Below are 25,704 nucleotides of genomic sequence, written 5' to 3' on the forward strand. Positions count from 1 at the left end.
AATGTCTGTTAGTGCTCAACAACCAAACTGTGGCCACATGATCTTCTTTCTTCGTTCAACAGACAGTGGTCATGTGTGGATGTGCATGGAGGTGCTACGTGTATGCAGGTCATGGGAAACCTGGAAGAGCAATTTTCTCACTGGGAATCTTGTGTGGGGCATAGATGAGTAAATTGGCAAGGGTGATACCGTGTGAGAAGACCCCCAGAGGGGCAAGCAGAGGGGGCTCTAGGATCATAAGGAAGATAAAATTACTAAAGAAAAAATTATTTGTTAAAGCAAAAAGCATGTATGATGTGTGTTAGAGATGGTAAGGAAGACTTGATTCAGGGAGGGTACTGCAATGAGGTTTTGCAGTAGGGGGGAGAGATGGGCTCAACTCTGAATGCAACAGGAGAAGCGGGAATTTATACCAGGAGCAGGGTAGGGGCTGGTGGCTGGAAAAATCACTAAAAGGAAATGTCAGGGGTAAGGTGGGATCTTGGCTAAACTGACCTAACAGGATTCTTGGGGAAGACAGGAGAGGGTGATCAGACTCCACCTGGGAGATGGTGGATGGGGGGCCTGATCAGATATTGAGGGTGGGGATTCTGGCTAACCTGACTTAACAGGATTCTTGCTAAAACTGAACAATGCAGAGACAGACACGGAAGTCCAAAAGTCAAGGTCTAATTGAAAAAAAGCTCGGAAGAACCTGAGTAGAGTTTGGTCAAGCAGAGAACCTTTGTCAATACCTACCCCGGTCCTGGCTGGAAAGGGCTGAAAGGCCTTTGAAAAACCTGGCTGGGTTGAACTTCAGAAAGTTGAGTAAGCACCGAAAAATAAATAGAATTTACCCAGGGGAGGTATGGCAGTGGGAGCAAGGTGTCAGAGGGGACCTTGGGAAGCACTAAAAGCATGGCTCAAAATCAGGGAGTAAAAGAGAGCATGACATTTCTAGGAACTGCAAGAAACTTGGTCCAGTTTGTGTTCAGAGGGAGAGGTGAGAAGTGGCAAAAGATGGCCCTGAGCCAGCCACCCTGAGAGTTTGGACTTCCTCCTGGAGCCAGTGGGGGCCTCCATCACTGGGTTTTCCTTCCAAGGGAGTAAATGATCAGGACCGCTTCCAGGGCTGTCTGGCAGTTAGTGCCACAACGGCCAATAATAAAAAAGATGCCAGCTCCTTGAGATGGCCATAAAAACAGAGTCTTGGTGTCCCAATATTATTAAAACCTTCATAGGCTGAGAAGATGCATTTTGGACTTGAAAGCATGTCAAAAATCACAGAATTTTTCAGGTCTAATTCTAGCTCAGTGGACTCACCTTAATGGCACCTGAGAATTACCTGGGAAGTTTTAAAAGAAATATTATACTGGTGCCTGAGCCACCCTCCGAGACTCTGATTCAATCGTCCGGGGTGGCGCTTTTTAAAGCTCCCCAGGGTATCCCTGTACAGCCAGGGTTGAGAACCACTATGGAGCACACAGCCTAGCAATGTTAACTGTTGAGAAGGGAATAGACCCCTCGCCAGGTACTCCAGCCGAGATTCTAGGTCAACATTGCAAACTTTCCCTGCAGATCTTCAAAAGCTGGCTGTGGCAACTGCTGAGACTTCTTCGTGGCTCCCCCTATTTAGAGACAGACAAAAAAGAACCCTGTTCCAAAGCCAACATAAGGCAGCTGGAGAGGGAGGAGCACGTCACCAATCCCTGGGCACCACATCACCCCCTGGCCATGTTGTCTTTGCAGCACTAAGGAGCTTTGTCAAGGATTTGTTTTCACCTGAATTTACCAGGAAACTCCAAGCCGGCCTCATTAGCACATTACTCAGGCTCACCCAGTCCCACACATCACCTTCCTCCCTACCCCCACCTCCAGATCTTTTTTCCCATTTGTCCGTATCTTCAGTGCAGCTGGGTTTTATTCCCTGTGCCCTGAAAAGCACATTTTTGGAATGGAAATGCTGCTGGAAGAAAGTAGGTAGCTACAGGCTTCTGCCCATCACCCCTCATTGCCCTCCCCTGAAATGCCATCCGTCAGGAGCACCAAGCGACAAGCCCTCTAGATACTTCTCAAGACGCTGCCCAGTTTTGTTCCTTCCACACTGAGACAGCAAATCGTTAACTCAGAGCCCCCGGGTTGTTTCTTGCAGCAATTAACAGCTGCCCTGGTGTTAATTCCCCCGATCAATAGCCCCTCACGCTGCTGCTCTTACAGCTCGCGGCTTCTGGCCTCCACAGCACATTTTGAAAGTAACTTGATTGGGGCGTTGAGGCTGCCGCACCCCAGGAAAGACTTCCTGAGAACACCAAGTGCCCCTTAGCAAGTGTCATGGGCCAAAGGACGGGGTGAGCAAGCAGGGGGCTCCACCCACCTCTTCCAAGTCAGCTGATGACTTGGGAGACAGGAGGAACCAGCAGCCCCTTGGGTTAGTCACGAAGCTTTCATTTTTCTATTTAGGCTTTTTTGCAATTTTTTTTTCCTGTTTGTTTTGAGATGGCTGTATTTTTCCTTCATCTAAAAAAAGACCCCTCATTCAAATCAGTCCTTTTTTTTTAATCGATAGCCATGGTTTCTCATTTCTTGCCCATGTTGCTTCCTCCAGCTCCCTGTGGACAGAATGAGACCCGAGAGGATGGCAAAATAATCCAGTTGCCTCCCTGCAAGACAGGAGCCTGGATCGTGCCAGCCATCATGGCCTGCTACCTTTTAGTGGCAAACATCCTGCTGGTCAACCTCCTCATCGCTGTCTTTAAGTGAGTGCCTCCTTCAGAGCACTGGGGATGGAGTGGGGGCACTGGAGGGCATGGGGCTCCAGAAAGCGGTGGAGTTGCTCACTTGGTTCTCTCTGGTCCCTGTTTCAGCAATACCTTTTTTGAGGTAAAATCAATATCCAACCAAGTGTGGAAGTTTCAGAGGTATCAGCTCATCATGACTTTCCATGAAAGGCCAGTTCTGCCCCCACCTCTGATCATCTTCAGCCACATGACCATGATATTCCAGCACCTGTGTTGCCGATGGAGGAAACACGAGAGCGACCCAGACGAAAGGGACTATGGCCTGAGTAAGCTTCGAGTGACAGCCCCCTGCAGCCACATATCAGAAATCCCTACCGCTTCCTGTGGGCAGTCGTGCAGGGCCACGCGGCCACCTGGTCCCTCCTGCCTCCTGCAGACTGCCGACAGCTCTGAAGACTAGGGAGAGAACGGGAGGGTACGCTCGCCGGAGAAACAGTGCTGGAAAGGAGACTGTAGATGCTGGAGTCGAGCATTCTTAGCCTCACATCTTTCTCAGTGAGATAAAACTAGTCTCCAGCAGGGCTATTTCAGCAACTTTATAGGTTCTAAGTGTCTTGCTTTCCAGAGGTCCTACCACAAAATATATCAACCACATATCCATGTGCTGCCAATGTTGCATTGTATCTAATTTAAGCATTGTTACAGGAGTGGAGTGGAGTTGCAAGTGACTAGGTCTGCTTTTCCATGATCATTTCTGGATCTATGATTTTTTTAGGTCTTAAACATTTTCCCAAGTCTCAGGGGTTGTGCCTATATGACTTCTTGAAGAGACCAGCCCTGCCTTCCATTATTCGAAGGATGAAACAGAAGACCGTCCACCATCCACCTTCCAGTTCAGGGTCTCGAAAAGGAGGTTCCCTTGGCATTGGGGCAGAACAATTCTCCATTGTGTAGGATTGTCCCACACATGGCAGGAGATTTGGTACATCTGGTCTCCACACGTTAAATAGCAATAGCTCCTGCACCTTCTTAAATGTCCCTTGAGTACCACCCACAGTTAAGAACCCTTGGGCATCCAGCCCCATACCAGCCAGCTACTACGGTTTCTCAAGGTGTGTCAAGCAGACTACCTACACTAAATCTACTCAACAGGAGCCTCTGGATTGCAGCCCAGGAATTATCTCCAGGTGATCACTATTGCGTCCAAAGTTTGAAACTGAAGCCACTTCATCAACTGCTTCTCTAAGTGTAAAGTTTTAACAACTTCCCTGACATAGCAATGCCCAGCTTCTTTCTAGACATTAAAATAGGAGCATTGGAGAGGACCGGGAATTCCAAAATTCTCTATTTCCATCTGAAACACAAATTTACACAAATAGAAAGCTTAGGGGGAGAAAAGACTCAAATTTCCATTGAGTTTTTTCTACAGCTATATCAATTATGAATTAGGTTACCTGCTATTAACGGAAAACCAGACTAATAATAACACAAATAAATAAAATTTTATTTTTCTCGTATAACAAAAAGTGAAGAAGTAGACAGCCCAGAGCTCAACGGTGTCTCACTGAAGTCAAAGACCCAGAGTCCTTCTATTTTTAGGCTCAGCTCTTCCTTATCACACTGTCTTGTCTCATGGTAGCAAAACAGCTGCTGCACTTCCAGTCATCACGTTCATGTTCAAGGCAAAAAGAGGGGAAGTGAAAAAATGTAGAAGGCAGCAGCCACATCTCTATAGTTTATCAGAAAAGCAAAATCTCTTCCCAATACACCACCACTCCCTGCAGCAGACTTCTTTTGTTTCTTGAGCCAAACTGGGTCTCATGATTGTTGCCAGCTTCAAGGGAGGCTGGAAATGTGTGTACTGGGCTTTGCAGCGTCAGTAGTGGGAACAGGGATGGGGGGATGTGACTGCAAAAGGGCTTTTAGTAAGGCCAGGGAACAATGTCTGCCACACTCCTTGGCCTGGACATTGAGCTTTTAAGACACCTCCATTCTTGGCGTAGCCTCTCTTTCCTTGGCTTTGCTATGTTTTTGGCCTTACAACTTGAATAATTCTAATCGGCCCTGGCAGTAAACCAGGTATGTTCAGGTGAACTTCAGAGACTCATCATGAGTCTAATGCCCAGAGAGAGGACAGTGACGCAAGTTGCCTGACTAGATCTGGATTTAGTTTGAGACTAAGTAAAGAATCTAGGGCCCTTTTGCTAGCCTTGATTGAAATTAGGGATGTCATTAGGCCCACAGATCAGATGCCATCGCTTTTACTTCTCTGCCTCATATCTCATTTCCTTTCCACAGAACTCTTCATAACTGATGACGAGCTCAAGAAAGTACATGATTTCGAAGAACAGTGCATCGAGGAATATTTCAGAGAAAAGGATGATCGGTTCAATTCATCCAATGATGAGAGGATACGGGTGACTTCAGAAAGGTGCGTTCCCTGGGCATACACCTCCTGGAATATTTTATGCCATGGCGCGCTTTATCAGTTGATTTTGTTTACATGCCACAAAAAACAGAAATCCCTCTGTTTATTTTTATTGTCCAAGAAATCATCAAGCTTATGAGAGAAGCGAACATTGTCTGAAGTGTCTACAGGTGAAAATCCCAGACTGACAGATCGTAGACTTCTCAGCAGGCAATAGGAACCACCCTCCTAGATGCTGGAGATTATTGAGTCCAGGACAGGGCAGGAGCTGCTGGCTCAGACCAGAAACTGGAAACTTCTAACCCAGACACAAACCAAGAGAGACCCACCCAACTCAGGGCTCTCCAGCAGGTTTTTGTTTCATGTGGATCCCTGAGCATCTTCTCCCAAAGCATAGATGGTCCAAGTGCTTGGCTTATACGGTGCTCAATACCTTCTGAATAAACAATAGCAAGAGGCTTGTGAACTAGTTAGAATAATGGTTGATGGTTGTTTGTTTGGGTTTTTTTTTTTTAATTCGTTTTTTCTTCTTATAGAACAAGATAAAAGCAAAGAAATAAAAGCAGATTTTTCTACCCAGTGGTTATATACCTTTAGATCTCATTGACCAAATAGTTTTGTGGATCAGGAGGGCTGCAAGAAAAATCTCAAAATAAAAAGAAGAGAATTCTTTAAATTTAATAAATCTAGCTTTATGCAAATGAACTTACATTTTCTTATTTCCTCATTTTGCTGTAGACTAATAAAAATTTCATTCCAGGCTGGCACATTCAAAACCCAGCATTTGGGAACCACTGTTCTAAAGGACACCCAGAGTGTCAGACAGTGTTGGTGTAACTTTACAATTTTAAGTATTTGCTATATAAAGATGGCAGAAAAAAATTATAAATAGTGGGAATAGTGGGAAAAGGTATAATATATTGATGACTTTAGTCAATATGACTCAGACTTCTAAGATTTGAGTCAGTCACCTCTAGTTTTTATGAAATGACATTTTGTCTGCTTCCCCACTTCATGCATTCTTAGTGGCTCTGCAGAAATTACAAAATGGCATTTTTCTGTCCCTAGCCCTTTATTTCTTTAAAGAATTCAGCCTAGATAAGTAGGTATGTACACATACTCCACTGAGTGATTGCATCCATAGGTTCTCAGCCAATATTAATAAAGTTTAAAGCCATGCACAGATTTTATATGCATCTGTCATTGCAAAATAGAGCATTTAATGATGATGTGGTGTGAAGCAATTTTCTGGTAAACGGAGGAAAGAGCTGAAAATATGAAGATCTTTCTCATTCTGAGGTCTCGAAAAAGCTATTTATTAATGGACACAGAACCATGTGGTTCCCAGAAAATTGTGCCACATGGACACATTGCCATTGCGCAAACGTATTTCCAAAGCATATGTCCAGGAGACTTAGGAATACTTTTTGAATTCAGAAAGCCACAGACCTGGGAGGAAAGAAAGGTCAGGAGGGAGTGTTCAGATGCAAAGAAGGCTTTGCCTCTCTAGGGAAGTAGAATGAGAGATGCAGACACCAGCGCATGTGAACATATTGTGACCATGTCATCAATTCCTTTTGGCTGGAAACAGAGAGGAACTATAGCACCTTCACCTGAGCCTCTCACCCCACACCTGCAAACGCTTCCAGGAGACTCTTCCCCAAGGCTCCGTTCCTCTCTGGGTGGACACAGAGACCCACCCTTCAGGAGGGTGACCAAGATGAGCAATTCCCAGAAATCCAGGACAGAGTGTAGGCCCACCCTCCCTGCGTCCTAGGCATTAGCTGGCCTTCTGGAGTAATGGGGGCCTGGAGGATAAAGACGAACTGACGACCAAGCCTGGGGCCAGAGAAGCAAACCCAAGCCCAGGCCTCATTCCACTTCTGTTGCTTCTGTCTATATTTGTTTGGGATTTTGTTTCTGTTGGTGGTGGTTGTGGTTTGGTTTGTTTTGGTTTGTACATTTGTAAATGTACCAAAAAATAACTTCTTTAAACACTAGAATTGCACTCAGCACAACAGAAACACCATGAGGTGTATGAGGAACAGAGATCTACCAAGGGAAGAGCGAATCCATATTATCCATCTCACACACTCTAGGACACGTCCTTTCTGAGTGAGTGGCAGGTGAAATCACCTGTCCTATTTACATTCAATAGATAGATAGATACACAGAGAGACAGAGAGATGACAGACAGTTGATAAGTAGATAGATGATAGGTAGAGTGATAGATCAATTGACAGAGAGATAGTAGATAAGTGATAGAAAATTGATAGATAATAGATAAATAGATGATAGATACATAGATACTTGGACAGATAGGTGATAGATAGGCAGGCGGATAGAAAGATAGATAGATAGATAGATAATGTATATACATACATTTGGATAGGTACATATATTTAATTTACGTAAATTAACGGTGCACAGTCTATATAGGATATAGAATACTATGTAATTCTCTCTTCATGTTAGATGGCCCCAATACAGAGATTGAAAGTCAGAAAAATTATGAGCTGGCTCTTTGCTTTACTAAAAGACTTGGAGAAAATGGTTTCTTCACAGAGGGAGCCCTATGCTCCCCATCCCACCCCCCGCCACCGCCTTTAAAATACAATTTATTTATACAAGTTATATTTACATAAGTCTTTTTAGAAATACAAAGATGCTTCCATAATTATCTATTTAAATGCATCATTATTAAATCTTAGTTTTACACCCAAATGGTATGTAAAGAGCTCAATACAATATTCAGGAGATCATTACCACCTCCGAGGAACTTGATTCTGAAAATTCCTTGTTTTTCCCGTTTTTTATATAGCAATAACCCTGATGCATCTCAAGCAATACGATTTCAGAATATAATGAGTTAATTGAGCAACCAATGCCCTCCACTTTATTTGGGTCAATATCTAGCTAATGATAATTACATTAAAAGAAACAAATTTTTAACCTCTTAAGCTGTATTGGTGACTGGCTTCCTTTCTGAGGATTTTTGGGCTCCTGGCTGAAGATAACCAAACCTAGAAGTCTGTTCCATCAAATTCCATGCTCATTGTCCTTTTACAAGCTCACTTCTGTTTCAGTACATGCTTACCGGGCTTTCACTGTGTGTTAGGCAATGTGGCAGGCCTTGAGCACCCACAAGGCAGAGCCTTGTCCTCAAGAATCACACAGTCTCACTGAGTTCCAATGCATACCCAAAGCAGGAACAGCCAGAAACATCTACCCCAGCAGTTCTCAAACTTTGAGGGCCTCCATCTGGAGGGCTTGTCACAACACAAGCTGCAGGGTATCCCTCCCCATACCAGTTTCTGATTCACTACATCTGGGATGGGGCCTGAGAGTTTGCACTGCTAATAAGTTTCCAGCTGATGCTGATGCTGATGCTTCTGGTCCAGGGACCACATTTTGAGAACCGGTGATGGAACCCAATGGACAGGCTAAAAGTCCAGAGATAGCAGAGGATGGTGCAGAATTATTCACTGTGGAGCACATAAAATTTGGCACCTTACATTTGAAAAAGGTTCTGGATGACATTGAGTACAGATTACTCGTACCCAAAGCAGTCGTTTCTCCTGTACACCTGACCAATGGTGATTTAACAAACATGTACTGAGCAGCTGGCATAAGCAGGGCCTGGGTCGGGGGTGGTGGGGAGGTATAAGGACTCTGCTTTAAAAGAACGTGTAGTCTCGTTACACCTAGCCTCTGTGTGAATACTTCCCAGGAAGAGGAGAACGTGCCTTAGATACCAGTCTTATGAATGAATATAGAAAAAAATGAAATTCTTTTCTCTCTGAGGAAATATTTTACATATGTGAAGATTACTATCATCTCCCTACTTTGCTTTGCCTTTTCCAAACTAAATATCCCAAGATTCTTTAACTACTGATGATGCATGCAGCTAATCTCCCACTACGCTGCTCATTTCCTCAATATGCACTATAAATTGTCAACATCCCCTTCCAACGTGATACCTAAATGGAAATTAATTCTGTGTTGTAGTTAGAACCTAGATTTAATTCCTTTATTCATTCATTTTCTATTTTTGAGTACCTACTATGTGCTGAGCTAATACTCGTAGATTATAACAGGACAAGTAGTTCTTTTCATGTTATAGGGGAAATACAGTATAATGGAAAGGTTTTAATACTAATTCTGCAGTAACTAGCTGTGTGACCTTGAGCAAGTTACTTAACTCCTCTGAACCCATGTCTCCGTCTGTAAAATGGAGTATTAATTCCTAATTGTAGAGTATTAAAACTTACTGAGACAACATATGTGATGTTATGCTTTCAATAAGTGGTGGTTACTTTTATTATCTCATCTGCATATATAATTTGCTGTAAGATTGCATTGCAATCCTAGCAGTCAAGTCACATCTTTGGTTCAGAGTGAGCTTAAAATTAATTCAAATCAGGGCTTTTTCACATGAGCTGATTCACATATCCTCAAATTTCTTCCTGTGAAATGTTTGTTTTTAACCTAAAATCAGGACTTAACATTCATCGCTGTGAAGTTTTTCTTTATTTTTTCCCCTTTGGCTCATTATTCCAGCACTTCAAGGGCTCTTTGGATCCTGTTTTTATCCTCCAGTGTATTAATTTGTCATCCTATCCATTTTATGTCATTGTTTGCTGGATAAGCGTACCTACTCTGCCTTCAACATAATTCACCAAAACTCTCACCAGCACCAATCAGGTGAACTGAGACAGACCCAAGACATTGCCCAATTCCAAAAAAGACCTTTCTTGACACCATCAGCCCACTGTTTTACCATCCCTCATCTGATTAATCAGCCAACCAAGTTTCCACATTTCCCTAGTCAGCCCAGTGTCAACCTCCCTGCTTAGATCAAATGTACTTAATCACAGATATGGTGCATCTTTGTCACTCTCCTGGTCTAAATTATCAAAAAAAGGACAAGATTAATATTGAGCCTATGTAGTCACCTGTTAACTAACCCTATCTTTTTAAAGTCCTCAAAAGATGCCTACCTGAGATATTTGCTTAATTACCTACCATTGTATAATTCTGCCTAGAATTTATGTCAAATTCCCAGAATTCCCAGAATCCAAGAATGCTGAATATCAGGAAAACATTTTCCTATCTGTGGTCTCTTGGCGTTTCTCTTTGTTTCCCTTTGGTTTTTATAGATTACTTACATTTTCTGGTGAGGCTAGTTGTCTTCTTAGCTGTTTCGGTTTTTTTCACCATCCTTTGAGTTTCCTCTGATGGGCTCCTGGCTGTCAATTCCTTGAGCTTCCAGGAGCAGGAGCCATTTCATCTCTCCAGGACCTTGTTGTGTCTCTGCTGTGATTGCCCCCCGAGTTATCCTAAAATGAGCCATGCAAGTCTGGAGATGAGAAAGAGGGAAAGAAAAATAAAGTGTTTCTCCCTTACAACATCTTCCTTTGCACAGTCCCTCTTTTTTTTCTTACTCAGTCACTTCCCATATCTATCTCCTCGTGGATTCCTATTGATCCATAAATTCTTATCATTCTTATCTCCATTTTGTCTCCTGAGTGGTTTGACCACAGTCAGCCCCTAGCAATTACAGTCGTGATCCAAAACTCCTGATTTGTTCCTCAGAACTATTTATATCTGTGATGCATGCCCAGTTACACTTAACTTTCCGAGAATTTTTTTTTAAAGATTAAGGGACACACTCTAGTTATGGAACAAACATAGAAATTTGACTCGAGGAACTTTTATTCTTTTGTAACTCCTACATTAAGCCGCTATCAGTTACATCCTTGATCTAAATGATCATACAATTTGATGGTTAAATGCATCCAGAATTCTGGAAGAAAATAGATGAAACAGCCCAATGTTTTTTAATCCAAGTCTTACATTCTAAGGCACCGCAGAACCCACGGGAGAGTTAAGATTTGGTTAAGAATAGTTCCTTGGCCCTGTTCCAGAAGGCCTCCCTTCCCTGGTTCCATTCCCCGAGGAACCCCGGGGCCACACTTCTTCACTTTTGAGGCTCCCACTGGGCACCTTCTGCTTTCTGGAAGGAGTCTCTTTCTATTTAGACCTCCTCTCTTCGGCCCCTCTCCTTGGGCTTCTTAGTTTCTATATCCGGTTTACTGCCCACCACCAGGCTTTGACACTTCCGTTGCCTCTTGGTGCCTCAGTTCTGCCTATCACCTGCTAGTTTTCTCTGCAGTGTTGGATTCTGGGGCACTGTTGGAAGGGAGGTGGGACACAGGGAGGGAGGTCCCCACAGTGCAGGGAGATTTTTCACAATCCTCGGACCAGCGATCACATGCAATTATGCTAAAAGAGCATCTTTATCTCTTTCCATACCAACTTAGTATACACTGGGCTCCAGGAAAGGAAAGGAGAAGGAGGAATAAAACTATCCTGCCTTTTGTTACTCTGCCAACACTACAAAGCTAGGGGGACCCTGTACCTAGAGCATCTGAAATGAAAAGTCTCATTCTACAGCAGTGCACGCTCTGTCCTGCTCCTGACTTTAATGAAATATTTTCTCCACTTACCCAAAGCTTACTGCATTATAAAAAATGAAATCGTAGTACTTGCAAAATCAAACTCCTTAGGCTAGATGATGAAAAGTGAATTGTAAGTCTCTAAGACATGAACTTACTATTTTAAGTAATTTGTTTCTTGGGCTATGTTTATACCTCAAAACAAAATGAAAGAGGGAAAAGTATTTTCCTTCTGAAGTAGCTGTGTTAGTCACTGAATGAGCTGGGTGGATAACGTGCGGTTTGTCAGATGCAGAACTGCTCAATTTATAAGTCTTCTGGGAACACACCTGGGCATGCTGGACCCTGGGAGGCACTGAGTTGGTTATAGGACAGCAGGAGGGAGCAAAAGAAAAAATGTCTCCAAAGCAGGGCTCTTGAGAACAGTCCAGAACCCTAGGCTGGGTGCAGGGAATCTGAAAGATAAAAGAGCAGAGTGGGTGGAGTGAGTGGGGGTAATTGTTACAGAGAGAGGCAGAAACGTGGCCCAAGGCAAGAGAATCACACCCCGACTCAGGCCAGCAGAAGAGGAGGTTGTTTTTCAAAGCCTACAAGTCCCTTAAAGAGGGAAACCGTGTGCCTCTTATACCTCCTTCCGGCACTGGAATGTACATTCTCCTCTAATGGAGACATTGCTATTAACACAGCATCCCCACCACAGCCATCACAGCAGCTGGGGGAACCCAGCTCTGACTCCCACCATTCTTTGTAAAGCATGCTCTGCACATGCAGGCATTTTTTTTTAAGGGTCAGCAGTCAAGTGATTTATTGTGCATATAGGGAATATTGGAAAAGTTTCTTTATTCTCTCCAGAAAAGTTGTGAATGGATCTTATTTGGATTGTCCAAAAGATTTGACTTTGGGCATTTAAAGTGAAAGTTTGAGCTCAAACCGAACTTGGCTTTGGTTTGTCCTTGCCAAGTTAATCTGAGCAAGTGAAAAATATGACACAATTGTATTATAAATATGTGGCCTCCATCTTTGTAAATAAATGGCCCGGCAGCCGATTAGACAATTGAAATCAAGTTCATAACAGTGATTGCCTCAGTGAACTTTTATGACACCTGGCAGATATTGGGCTGGCAACATGGGAATGGAAGCAGGAATATGAGACACATCGTGCCCTTAAGAATTTCCAATGGGGAGGGTCAAGACATCTAGAAATAACTGTCATAGAAGGCACTTGTGATCAGCTATCCAGAGAGACAGAGAGACAGAGAGGAGCAGGGTAATTTACTGATTGATAGATACTCCAGAGTTTACCACAAATTACTTCATGCAATCTTGGTTACACCTCTTGGTGTTTATTTTTCCTTTATTAATAAAAGGATTGGATTAAATTAGATCATTTCCAGGTGCCTCAGTAAAAGGACCATATTAATTCCTTTGGAGGCACTACATTCTAAAAAGATTATTGTGAACAACAACAAAAAAAGATTATTATATAGATACAAAATAAAAATAATCCCTGTCCATAACATACAAATTTTATACACACATTGCAATAAGAATAGGTACATTCTAAAATTCTATTGCAAAATTCTGGGTAAAGTCATCAAAATGCAATATTCTCATTTTGTGGGTGACTCTGATCAGCTAACACCCTAATACTTATTTAGGTCATTAAACCCTGACCCAAGCCACAGCTAAGCCATGAGTGTGGTAAAACCACTCAGTAAGTGTTTATTTACTGTGTTGGGATTGTGCATTAAATTTCACTGAGGGAAAAGGGGATTTAGCTAAAAACCACTGGATTAGATAATCTCTCAAGCCTCTTCAAGCTCAAAGAGATTTGGATTCTGTGATTCTCAGTGACAGCATCACTGCCATCCTCTCCTTTCCACTCCCTCTTGCTACCTGCAACCCCTCGGTTTCCTTCTGGTAGGACATTGATGGCACCAAGGTCTGGGCTCAGCTTTGATTGCCTCCTTCCATGTTCTCTTAAACCTCCAGCAGAGGGATCCAGCCCTGGGTGACTCTCATTCTCTCTTCCTCGCACAGGGTGGAGAACATGTCCATGCGGCTGGAGGAAGTCAACGAGAGAGAGCACTGCATGAAGGCTTCGCTCCAGACCGTGGACATCCGGCTGGCACAGCTCGAGGACCTCATCGGGCGCATGGCCACAGCCCTGGAGCGCCTGGCAGGTCTGGAGCGGGCCGAGTCCAACAAAATCCGCTCGCGGACCTCCTCAGACTGCACAGACGCAGCCTACATCGTCCGCCAGAGCAGCTTCAACAGCCAGGAGGGCAACACCTTCAAGCTCCAAGAGAGTATAGACCCTGCAGGTGAGGAGACCATGTCCCCAACTTCTCCAACCCTAATGCCCCGTATGCGAAGCCATTCTTTCTATTCAGTCAATGTGAAAGACAAAGGTGGTATAGAAAAGTTGGAAAGTCTTTTTAAAGAAAGGTCCCTGAGCCTACACCGTGCTACTAGTTCCCACTCTGTAGCAAAAGAATGCAAAGCTCCTGCAGCCCCTGCAAACACCTTGGCCATTGTTCCTGATTCCAGAAGACCATCTTCATGCATAGACATCTACGTGTCTGCCATGGATGAGCTCCACTGTGATATAGACCCTCTGGACAATTCCATGAACATCCTTGGGCTGGGCGAGCCAAGCTTTTCGGCTCCAGTACCTTCCACAGCCACTTCAAGCAGTGCCTATGCAACTCTTGCGCCCACAGACAGACCTCCAAGCCGGAGCATTGATTTTGAGGACATTACCTCCATGGACACTAGGTCTTTTTCTTCAGACTATACGCACCTCCCAGAATGCCAAAACCCCTGGGACACTGACCCTCCAATGTACCACACCATCGAGCGTTCCAAAAGTAGCCGCTACCTAGCCACCACACCCTTTCTTCTAGAAGAGGCCCCCATTGTGAAATCTCATAGCTTTATGTTTTCTCCTTCGAGGAGCTATTACGCCAACTTTGGGGTGCCTGTGAAAACAGCAGAATACACAAGTATTACAGACTGTATTGACACAAGGTGTGTCAATGCCCCTCAAGCAATTGCCGACAGGGCCACCTTACCTGGAGGTCTTGGAGGCAAAGTGGAGGACTCATCTTGCTGCCATCCTGAGCGAGAAGCAGAACTGAGTCACCCCAGCTCTGACAGTGAGGAGAATGAGGCCAAAGGCCGGAGAGCTACCATTGCGATACCCTCCCAAGAGGGCAATAACTCAGACAGAACCCTGTCCAACAACATCACTGTTCCCAAGATGGAGCGCGCCAACAGCTACTCAGCGGAGGAGCCAAGCGCACCATATGCACACACCAGGAAGAGCTTCTCCATCAGTGACAAACTCGACAGGCAGCGGAACACAGCAAGCCTGCGAAATCCCTTCCAGAAGAGTAAGTCCTCCAAGCCGGAGGGCCGAGGGGACAGCCTGTCCATGAGGAGACTGTCCAGAATGTCTGCTTTCCACAGCTTTGAAAGCAAGCACAACTAAACCTTCGTAGTAAGCGTTGCAGGAGGCTCAAGAAGCCAGCCCTAAAATTCTCCCCGAACTCCACCTGTTCCCCTTCCTTGAAACATACCTGCTTTATTCCTAGCTGAGCAAAATAATCAATGCCTTGGGAGGTATTAACTCAAAAGTGACTTCTGGGCCACAGATCAAGAAAGCATTTGATCTGGCCCAGTGCCAAACACGGGCGATGTAAGTCATGTTCACACTTGATGGGCAGGGAGGGGAAAGAGAGGCAGAAGAGGGCTGAGATGAATGTGTCTCACTAGTCACTTCAGAAAGCCATGAGCTCTGGGAATGAAGGGGCTTCAAGCACTCTCCATGCCAGGACGCATCTTTCGATTTCTGACCATTATCAAGAGTTTTAGGATGCAGGGCTAAATTGCAAAATAAAATAAAATAAAGTAGCCAGCATACAAATGAGATATTCTAAACTTCAATTCTGTTTTCTTTTCACATTGGCTCCATCACTGGTGACTGATGAAGAGCATCCTTTTTATTCAGTATAAGCCGGCAGCAAGCGGTTCTACCTAACGTTCCACATCCTTCTCATGCCAACACTTCTGTAATTGATCATTATAAAGAAAAAACAAGGTAACAGTCATAGTTCACCTGTCTCTTATATATTCACTTCTGGTGCCACAACTGTTTATCATTTTTGAAGAAAATAAAGGGAAAAGAAATGCCTTCTTGTATTGCAATCAAAGTGAAAGAAGAATTGATGTTAAAAACAAATGTCAGGTGGTTTGTTATATACAGTGGGCATTCAAGTATAGTCGAGCAAGCTCAGGATGAATGTAATTAAATAATTTTATATTTTTTAATTTATTTTGCATCTCACCTGTCATCAACGAAGTCACTCACTGAATATGTAATAGTGAACTAAAAAAATAATAGTAGGCAGAACTTACCTAAAATTGCTATATGGGATACAGTTATATTTTTACCACTCATGTCATGTGTATGCTGCTGTGTGACCTTCATCATTTGCATGACTCCACCATGTCTTCTCAACATCTCCCAGATGTAACTGCCAACTTTTCATACCACTCATCACATGACCATTTTGTATATGAATATCTGGTTACATGTGGATATTTTCATACCTAGAGTTTTGCCATTTAATCCGAGCTCGGCATCAATTTAATTGGAATTTTTCAAGGGCTGGTATCTTTTTTATGGAAATGTTCCAAAGTACTTTTTAAGGAAGTTTCAAAACCATAAATAAGCTTAGAATTGACTGGGAGTTTGGTATCAACCCAAAGCCATCAGTTGCAGGCATACTATGAATATTTTTCTTACATATAGAGCTATAAAAAAGATACAGTAGACTAAAATAGAGAGCAAATAAACCATATAAAGAGTTCTATAGTATATGCTGTTTATATACATATATATGAATTTACACAGAGAGACATGTTTATATATAGTATCTAAACAGACATATAGCACTTTCTTAAGAGGCTTGGACTTTTCTATCACATTAAGGTGTAACCAGGACTTTTTAATATCCAAGGAGATCCATTGAAAGAGTTCATTATATTATATTTTGACAGATGTTGAAATTATGATTTTTAAAGTCTCTATGACCTTAACTTTTCCTCATACCAAACTAGAGTTGCCAAAATGACTAGCTACCTGCCCTTGGCCTCTCTTTTTGTCTGGAAGCACTCAATCTCAAGACATCTCATTTAGTCTAGTTTCTCCTGCACAAAGGGATCACAGCAAGTGCAATATGAATAGACATGCAATTCTAAACCAGATGGGATTACAGACTCCAGAATATAGGCATGTGCTTCTAGATCAGAATCTGGATTTGAAGTGGGGTAAAGAAATCTTGACCTTCAAATCTTCGGATTCCTATTTGGATCACTGATTTAAAAGAGATTAAAATCTTTAACAAAAATGACTTAATGTTCTTGGCCCAAAATACAACCTGGTTCTTTTGTTTAGTAGTAGCTGTGAACTCCAATTTTCTCATTCTATGAAGTGAAGTAACTGGGTGGACAAAACCTCTAGTCCTTAAATATTTCAAAAAAAAAAAAAATGCCCTGCTGAACAAGCTTTTGGGATGTAGAAATAGTGATGAGGCCACAAATAAAGAATTAAAGAATTCTCTTTTCACTCCTTGGTATTTAGGTGAATCAGAAACAAGCAACCAAGAGTCCCTCATATGTAATTGCTCTAGAAACACTTACCTTTTTATTGAGCGCCGCATTGGCTATTTCCCCCTCAGCCAACATGCATTTGGTGTGAGAATAAATCATTTGCCCTTAAACTTCCTTGAGTCATGAATTTCTATAAGAATCGGATTAAAGCTCTGAGCCCTCTCCCCAGAAAAACATGTACACACATGCATAGCTGCAATATAACTTTAAAGAGTTCGTGTCCCCTGGTTCCGTATTGATTGATAGTGAGAAAGGGGAACATGTTTGTTCATAATCAACACTGTTGTAATAGGCACTTTACATTTTGAGACCATTTCTCTGTGATTCTCAGGAAGGCCAAGTCTCAGCACCAGAGTTTGAACCAAGATTTTGTTATTTTCGTCCCTTAGATTAGATTTTGCTAGTTTGATGGATTTACATCCTGACATTTTGATGATTTTGAGTATAGAGCACACTCTCAAGGCCGGGAGGCTCTCTGAGGTAGTCTGTAGATGAATCCAAGAAGGAGGTGAAACCAAGTTCTCTGACCACAGAGCAGGACATCACAGCACCTCCAGGGCCTCATTCTGGACCAGATTGAAACTGGGGGAAAAAAATTATGAGCATGAGTGTTTCTATTCATCATGATTTCTTGAGAGAAGAGAACAGGACCTGGGAAACAAAGTACTTAACAGTCCTGACCTTGTGACTACCTGGTTCTTTTGTTGTGCGTGAAAATGAAGCTCTTCACATCTTTTGTGAAGTGTGTGAACTGTCTAAGCCAAATTTAAATGACTTTAAACACAAACTGTGTAACTTTCATGAGCCATTTCTTTCCTGTGCACATACATGTGTGTTATGTTTCAATCCATTTCTTTCCATTTCTAATTCTCTGCACACCGATGTGGCATCGATTCTGTGGCCTTGTCCAGTCAGCTTGTGTTCAGCTCATTTATTGCACCATGTCCCTGATGGAGGGGACATTAATTACCTGTCTCTGTGAATTAAGCAGCTCATGAGCGGCAAGTTATTGAGGAGCGTAAATAAAGTCATAGCGAGCTCAAGGAAGTAATGGCTTTGGTTTAATCATCTGCATCTGAGGTGCCAATTTTTATATACTACTCTATGTAATGATTTGTTCTAAATTGCCTGGCCCTTTTGAAAAAGAGTGAAGGATGTTTTATGAAAATGACCATGGAAATTTCCTGATTAACCAACATACTTTATATTTATAGTTAGACACTCCCTCCTTGACGGATTTGAATGAGCAGCTGGAAAGCTTGGGTATAATTGTCATGGCTGGTTGGTGTATTGTTCTAAGCCAAAAGGTGTATTAGCATCAGAATGCAGCACTTTACAGAAGTGGATTTTTTTTAAGTCTAAGCTTCCAGGTATAGGATATTATTTAGCACTTTGAAAGTTCCCCCTTTAAAATATACATGTAAGAATAATCAAATGGGAAAAACGTACTTGTAAAAACACAAAATGTGTTTCTTCTGAATGTTTCAAATGTTGTCTACAGGATGGTTTCTATAGATAATATTATGGTAGATAACTGGATAGTACATCGATTCCACTTTCTGAGGCTCTTCAGTCTAATCTTCCTGAATGTTTGGGCTGCTTAACTTCTTTAATGATAATAAATATTATCCAGTCATCCATCACGCTATCTCTCTAGGCTGCACCATTCAATGTGTTGGGCAACACTGTATTATCAAACACACATAAACATATATGTAACCGTATTTAACCCAGCGTAGTTGTAGCATGTGGTTGTGTTAATGAACGTTACAGGACAGCTTTATAATTACTTACAAATCTGTAACATTCAATAAAGAAGCACATGTTGCAAGGATTAATTATGTTCCCAATTCCATGTTATTTAGCATCCTCGTGAAATGGGCACTTTTGTTCCTGATCTGCTCGGTGTTTTCACACTCCTGCAGAACACTGTAAAATATTTGTATAAGCTGATGTCCATCCTCTAACCAGCCTGTGAGCTGTGGTGGGCAAGTTGTGAATTTGGGAAAGACGAACTGGCATGTTATGCAAAAGACTATATGACAAATGAACTTAAAATAATATTTTAAACTCCAGTTGAATTAGCTGTTTGTTTACATCTGCTGACCCCATGTGGAAGCAGTGTACAGTATTTTATAAATATGTTCATTTAGTAACTCTAATATGTTTGTTTCTAGATAAAGTGATGTTAGTGTGTAGGTGGTTATATACTTGTTCTAGATGTTGCATTATAACTCACTATTCTTTAACAATAGCAATGTGACTTAACTGAAGTAATCTTTCTCCGAATCCAGTCTTAATTTCGTGGCAACAAAATGCATGCACTGCTTTATGCGTTTCTTTTGACTTTTTAAAGGCACTTGACATTGTCCTATTGCCTGCTGTGACACTTAAACCAGTTAGGAACTCACTCACCTTGATGGACTTCTTATACTGTTTGGGAATTATGTTCAGTTTTTTTAAAAATTAAAAACAAAAAAGTAACCAAGGTTTTTTTTTTACTTCTTTTTAAGCTCTGAACAAATAACATGAAGTAAAGTATTAACCACAGGGCATGTAGCTATGGGACCCAGAGATGGCTAGCCAACACCACTTGGGTTTACCAAGGTCTAGGTGTTGGTGCATCTGTGATATATGAAACACACGTTTCTGATTCTTTAGGGCCAATGGATACAAATTGCTAAACCAGAGACGAGAGTGAGAAGTCCATTTGTGACAGTACAGAAATGCACAGATTATTATGAATGAGTGGTCCAATGATATGACATGTGACCACCCTCCTACCTTGTGGCTTACGAGTGAGTCTGGCCTGGGGGAGGGCAAGAGATGGGTGACTGGGTGTCTGATTGAGCACTGGGTGACTCTGAAGGGTTTGCCCTTTAAAGAAATCACCATTTCATTATTAGAAGCCATTCAACAACTGAAAAGAGAGGAGCCAATTTGCACAGTCTTTTAAATGACTGCTCCTCAAATGAGTGGAGAAAACGTTTCTCTCAGCCTGCAATGGCCTAAGCTGTCTCTTCCTTTTACAAGTCAAACCTTCTTTGTCAGATTGGAGTCAACCAAAGGAGGGGTGGTTCTGATTTAAGGAAAACACGATTTTTTTCTTTTCTTTTTTAATTCATTTGAGAAGGTAGTGGTGTTACCTCTTCTCTGATGAATTCCTTGCACTGCTCACTGCTAGTGAAATCAAGACACAACAATTTCTACACAGCATCTGAGAGAGGATTCAGTGGTCAAGTAATCCAGAGGGCAATAAGAGTGAGGTGAATTTTCCCTCCCCTGACTTAGTCTACTGGCTTCCTTAACCCTTCAAGCCATTGCCTATTTGCACAATGTTTGTGTGCTGGAAAGTGAAAAGGATATGTATGACCAGAAGACCATAGGCTTTCTGAAGAGCGTCAATGCTAACCTTGACCCAGGCCTTCCTCTAGAACAGGCAGGCCACTGAGAGCCGTGGGACACAGAGAGAAGTTCAGCCTCAGGCCTGGATGTGCATGTGGCCTTCTTCACCCCCTTGACTTTCTTCCTTTCTCTTAGCCCAGCACAAGATGCTTTTTTGCCAGGCCAACAGACCCTGGCTCCCAATACCTCAGTACCCCATGGACCCTGGCCCAGTAAGCTGAAACAGTGGTTACTTGGAAAAAGCCCTAATCTTCCCACTAACTTAGCCTCCTCCCCTTAACTCTACCCCATGCTCCTGACTTGGCTGGTATTTGCATCAGATTCATCCAATTCTTTGCCTGTCTGAATCCCAAAAGAGTCCCCCACATCAGACCCAGCCATCTGCATCCAGATTGTGGGGTTGTAAACTCAAATTTGTGGAGGGGCGGGATCCAGAACACAAACGTGTCAGTTGGACTGGTGAAAGACGACAGGAAGAGGCAAGGTTTGTAGGGCATGAGAGAACACACATCCCGCTACTAAGACATTCACATTCAGATTTGCAAACACTGTCCTAGCCAAACAGATGTGTCTGCCAGCAGCAGTCAGTCCCAACAGCAACAGTTGGGGACCTGATTTAGAGCCAATCAGGATCATATTCTTGATTCCGACTTAGTGATTGTATACAAGAAATACACTGAAAACTGAGGGAGGGGGAAAGGAACTCACCCTATTCAGGGTTATTGCTGTTCTCTCGAATGATATATGCATGTGTATTTGCTAGCCGCATCATTCTGGACCCAAACGCAGGATCTTTGTGAGGGTGATTCACAAGAAGAGTACCATAGCATTGTATCAAGGCTTATCTGCTTTCTGTCACTACAGCGTCTGACTTGAGTTTATATTGCTGCTCCTGCTGTGCAAAACAGTGTGTGCAGTGTACTGTACTCAGCCATTTCATAATATAGAACTTAGACTCTCATTTGTAAACATTCTAACCATAGTTTATAATGGGGGAAATTATTCAAATATCATTTTTAAATGAATTCCTATACATAACAACAATTTTGAAATTGGGTTCGTTAAATATGTATACATCTTTTTCTTCTTTGTGTATGGATAGACACTGGTTTGCATATCTATTGACATTATAAATATATATAAATCCTTAGAGGAATTGTTCTTTTTTAAAGGTCTATTATTGGATTCATGATGCACTTCGAGCTTGTTTGTTTAGATATATAATTCGAAGCAGAAGCTGGCAGATACCACGGGAAAAACTTTCTGAAATTTCTGTAACAAATGTTTTGCAATAAAAAAAAAAAAAAACACCTCAGTAGTTCAAAACATGACTTGGACTTCCTGGTGCATTTATTTGCTGCCATTTGATCTCCACTATCCTTGTGCCAAGGACTGTTGGGGTACACAGAGATAAGTGCCTAGGGCCCCATAAATTACTTGTAGGGTAGAGGTTGCAAACTGGTGGCCTAGAGGTCATATTTAGTGAGCAGAGAAGGGGTGTTGGTGGCCAGCACAGTGTTTTTAAAAATTTAAAACATTTAAAAATGGATAGATTTCACATCTAATTCCATATTTCTGGCTTCTTTTGAAAAATCTGAAGATTTGGTAATATAAGACTTATTTTCTCTTTCCCACATGACAATAATCACCTGAATCATCGCATCTTGGCTGCCCCTTTAGAAGGAGTGTGTGCTCTCCAATACACCACAGTCCCCACCACTCCCTTTTGTCTCTTACATATGGCTCCCTTCACTCATTAACATTACCTAGAAGGCCCCTATATGCACTGGAGTGTTGGACCCATACATTAAAGGATGTAAAAACAGCAGTGGCAGCTCTAGAATTTCTAAGTACAAAAGGCTTAAGAGTAGCGATTTGGCTGGATGAGAGAGACATAGGGAACTTGTCTTCACACTAAAGGTATAGTTTCCATGATCCATCTTAAAGTATATTATTGTGATTTTTAATTGGATTGGCTTTGAGAGAGCTGAGAGATGGGTGAAAGGGGCTCAAGCCCACCACAGTTAAATAACTCTGGTTGCACTCCTGCCAAAAAGAATAAGCAATGGTCCTTGACCTTACAAATATTTTAATTTCAAATAGCAGTGGGAAGAGAAATTACAAAATAAATAAATATGCAATCCTTTATTCAAAAAAATATTTGCCGAGCACCAACTGTGTGCCCAGTGGTGTGCCAAGGTAAATAAAGTAGGCAAAATCTCTGCCTCCATGGAGTTTTAAATCTATCTGTAATGAAATGCAATCATATACAGTCTTGTAATTGCCATTTAGTTGCCTAAGGAATAGAGCATGAAAATTAAGTCTAGAGACTCAGAGGAGTCACAATGCTCTGTGGCTCAGGGCAAGGAAGTCTCTGTGGAAGAGGCTACTCTGGCATGTGCCCTGAAGAACAGAGAGGGCTTAGCTAGTCAGACAAGGAGAAGACACTCCAGGTAAAGGGAACATTAATTTGATAAGCACTCAAATGTTACAGTGGTTCATCCTGATTAAAACTTCCAGGCAGCCCAGCTTCATGGGTTGCATCTCTAGCATGGGCCCCAGTCTTGAGAATGAGGCTTTGCTCCAATTAGCACCTTTATCTTTACCTTTCCCATTGGCTCTGTCTAGTCAATTTTTTGAAAATGGAATGACTGGCATAGTTTTCTGCTAGCAGCTTGTCCATGTTCATCAATATGCACATTTATGTAACACAGAGTATTCAACCACATGCCTTCCAATTTCCTGGAAAATCAGATCAACCATCATTTGCTGCCAAAATCTCAGATTTAAACCAACATAGGGCTTCCTTGAAGGAAGTATGGATGGAGATAAAAGAAGACTAAATTCTCTAGAAATAATTTATCACTACTTACTTGTTTACATTACCCTATTCTTTAAAAGTGAGAAAATGGCTTACCATATAAAGGCCTGGGTTACCACACCCGTCTCAGTGGAAAGTTCTCAGTAATTATTTCTTTCCTACCCTTCCTCATCTCTGGTTATTAACTGGCCTCTGCCCAAACATTCAGTACACTACTTTCTTATAGTTTGAGCCATTTCCTGGAAGCCTTGGGCTTTATCACAGTCATTATCTGAGAATATATCATCAGGATAGACACTAAGATATAACATAGTCACCCTAGCAAGGCCTTCACTCAAAGTCATGAACTGTTGCCTCAGTATTCTTTGTCTCAAGCATTTGAAAAATTTAAAAATATTTTAATTAAAAAAAGCACCCATTTTTTTTTTTTAAGACTGGTGTATTACTTTGCTAGGGCTGCCTTAACAAAATACCACAAACTGAGGGGCTTAAACAACTGAAATTTATTGTCTCACCGTTGTGGAGGCTGGAATCTGAGATCAAGGTGTTGGCAGGGTTGGTTTCTTCTGAGGGCTGTGAGAAAGAATCTGTTCCATGCCTCTCTCTGGCTTTTGGTGATTTTCTGGAAATCTTTGACATTCCTTGGCTTATAGAAGCATCGCTCCAATCTCTGCCTTCATCTTCCCATGATGTTCTCCCTGTGTGCTCTCCGTATCCAAAGTTCCTGTTTTTGTAAGGACACCAGTATGGAGCCACCCTACTCTGGTATGACTTCATCTTAACGAACTATATCTGCAATGACCCTGTTCCCAAATAAGATCATATTCTGAGGTACAAGGAGCTAGGATTTCAACACAGGAATTTTAGGAGGACAAAATTCAACCCCTAACATGGGGTGAATTTGTGAGTAGGAGTCTGGTGGTCATTTATCCTTTTAATATCTTTTAATGTAAAGAAATTAGAATTCAAGATTCAATTGGAAACAAATATCTGTTGATCAATAGGAAAAAAATATATAAACTGTGCCAAACTGTAGAGCCATTGAAAATAATTGTCTTTGTATATTACATGGAAAGATGTCATTGGTTTATTATTAAGACTTTTTAAAAGCAAATACAGAGTAGCATATATAGTCTAATCTCAATTTTTGTAAAAACTAAACCAGGTATATAGATATGGATATATTTGTATATGAATAATAAAAAGACTGGAAGAATACCACAAAAAGGGAGAGAAAGGAGTAAATGTTTTGCAACAGAAATTTTTCTTTTCAAAAATTCAAACGTTGTTTAAGAATAATCTAAAATGGCCTAAGTAAAGTTGGTTCAAGTATCAATAGATGTCAACCAAGAGGGTTTTCTTTGCCTCCCTTCTGTTCAGAGACCTGTTCTAGGCATCATCACAATGATCACAAGTCCTGTAAAGTCAAGTCGTTTCTCCCAGGGAATGATAAAGTTGGAAGAAAAGAAAAGAAAAGCGGTCGAAGTGGCTTAACTACTAATGTGGTGAAGTTGTAATTTTAGGCATAAATACAATCGATGCCTTTTGAACAGTGACTTTGTTCCTCTGGAAGAACTGAAAATTTTATTAAAAAGGCAGGACTGTCATGACTAAAAAGATAATTACATGTTGAAGTTATTTAATTAGAGCTGTTGAAAAAATGAGGCTGAGCAGCCCAAGTTTAGCTCATCAACACTACAAGTATTCAAGTAGAAGCAAAATGGCCGCCAGGAAGGCAATGTGTGGATTTCCCACTTTAGATAGGAAATTGTATTATATAATCTACTCTGAGACTCTACATAGAACAGACTAGACATGTTCTTAGAATTAAAAGGAAAGAATGAACATCTGTGGCCCAAGAGGGCTAAAGGAATAGACAGGACTGAAGAAGATGGGAGGTGAGAGTCAGGCATTTCCAAGGCTGGAGTCCCTGGTTAAACAACAGTGTAGCCATGAGAATAATGAAGATATGCTTGGGGAACAGTACGAAACCAACTGATCAGGGCAGAGGGCTTACATTGGAGATTTGTGGGAAAGTACAACAATCCCTTATATTCACTTAATCTTCTCAACACATCTATGAAATCGGTGTAATTATTCGTGGGTCCCAGATGGGGAAAAGATGCTTCATCGTTTTATACATAAACGCCAGGTTTATATTTGCACTTTATTCTGTGATAAGAAGAAAGTGACTGAAGA

General features: G+C 41.8%; 1 protein-coding gene across 1 annotated transcript in view; it reads left to right on the forward strand.

The window, feature by feature from the left end:
• TRPM3 (transient receptor potential cation channel subfamily M member 3) overlaps window positions 1–19,476 on the forward strand; it is a 273,663-nt gene extending 254,187 nt beyond the window's left edge. The window contains exons 24-27 of the mRNA XM_046663892.1: window positions 2,585–2,735; window positions 2,844–3,043; window positions 5,016–5,148; window positions 13,644–19,476. Of these exons, the coding sequence (XP_046519848.1) occupies window positions 2,585–2,735; window positions 2,844–3,043; window positions 5,016–5,148; window positions 13,644–15,096 (1,937 nt within the window). The 3' untranslated portion in view covers window positions 15,097–19,476. The remainder of the gene's footprint in view (window positions 1–2,584; window positions 2,736–2,843; window positions 3,044–5,015; window positions 5,149–13,643) is intronic.
• The last annotated feature ends 6,228 nt before the right edge of the window (window positions 19,477–25,704 follow it).

This window comes from Equus quagga, chromosome 6 (assembly GCF_021613505.1).
Source record: "Equus quagga isolate Etosha38 chromosome 6, UCLA_HA_Equagga_1.0, whole genome shotgun sequence".
Lineage (NCBI taxonomy): Eukaryota > Metazoa > Chordata > Mammalia > Perissodactyla > Equidae > Equus > Equus quagga.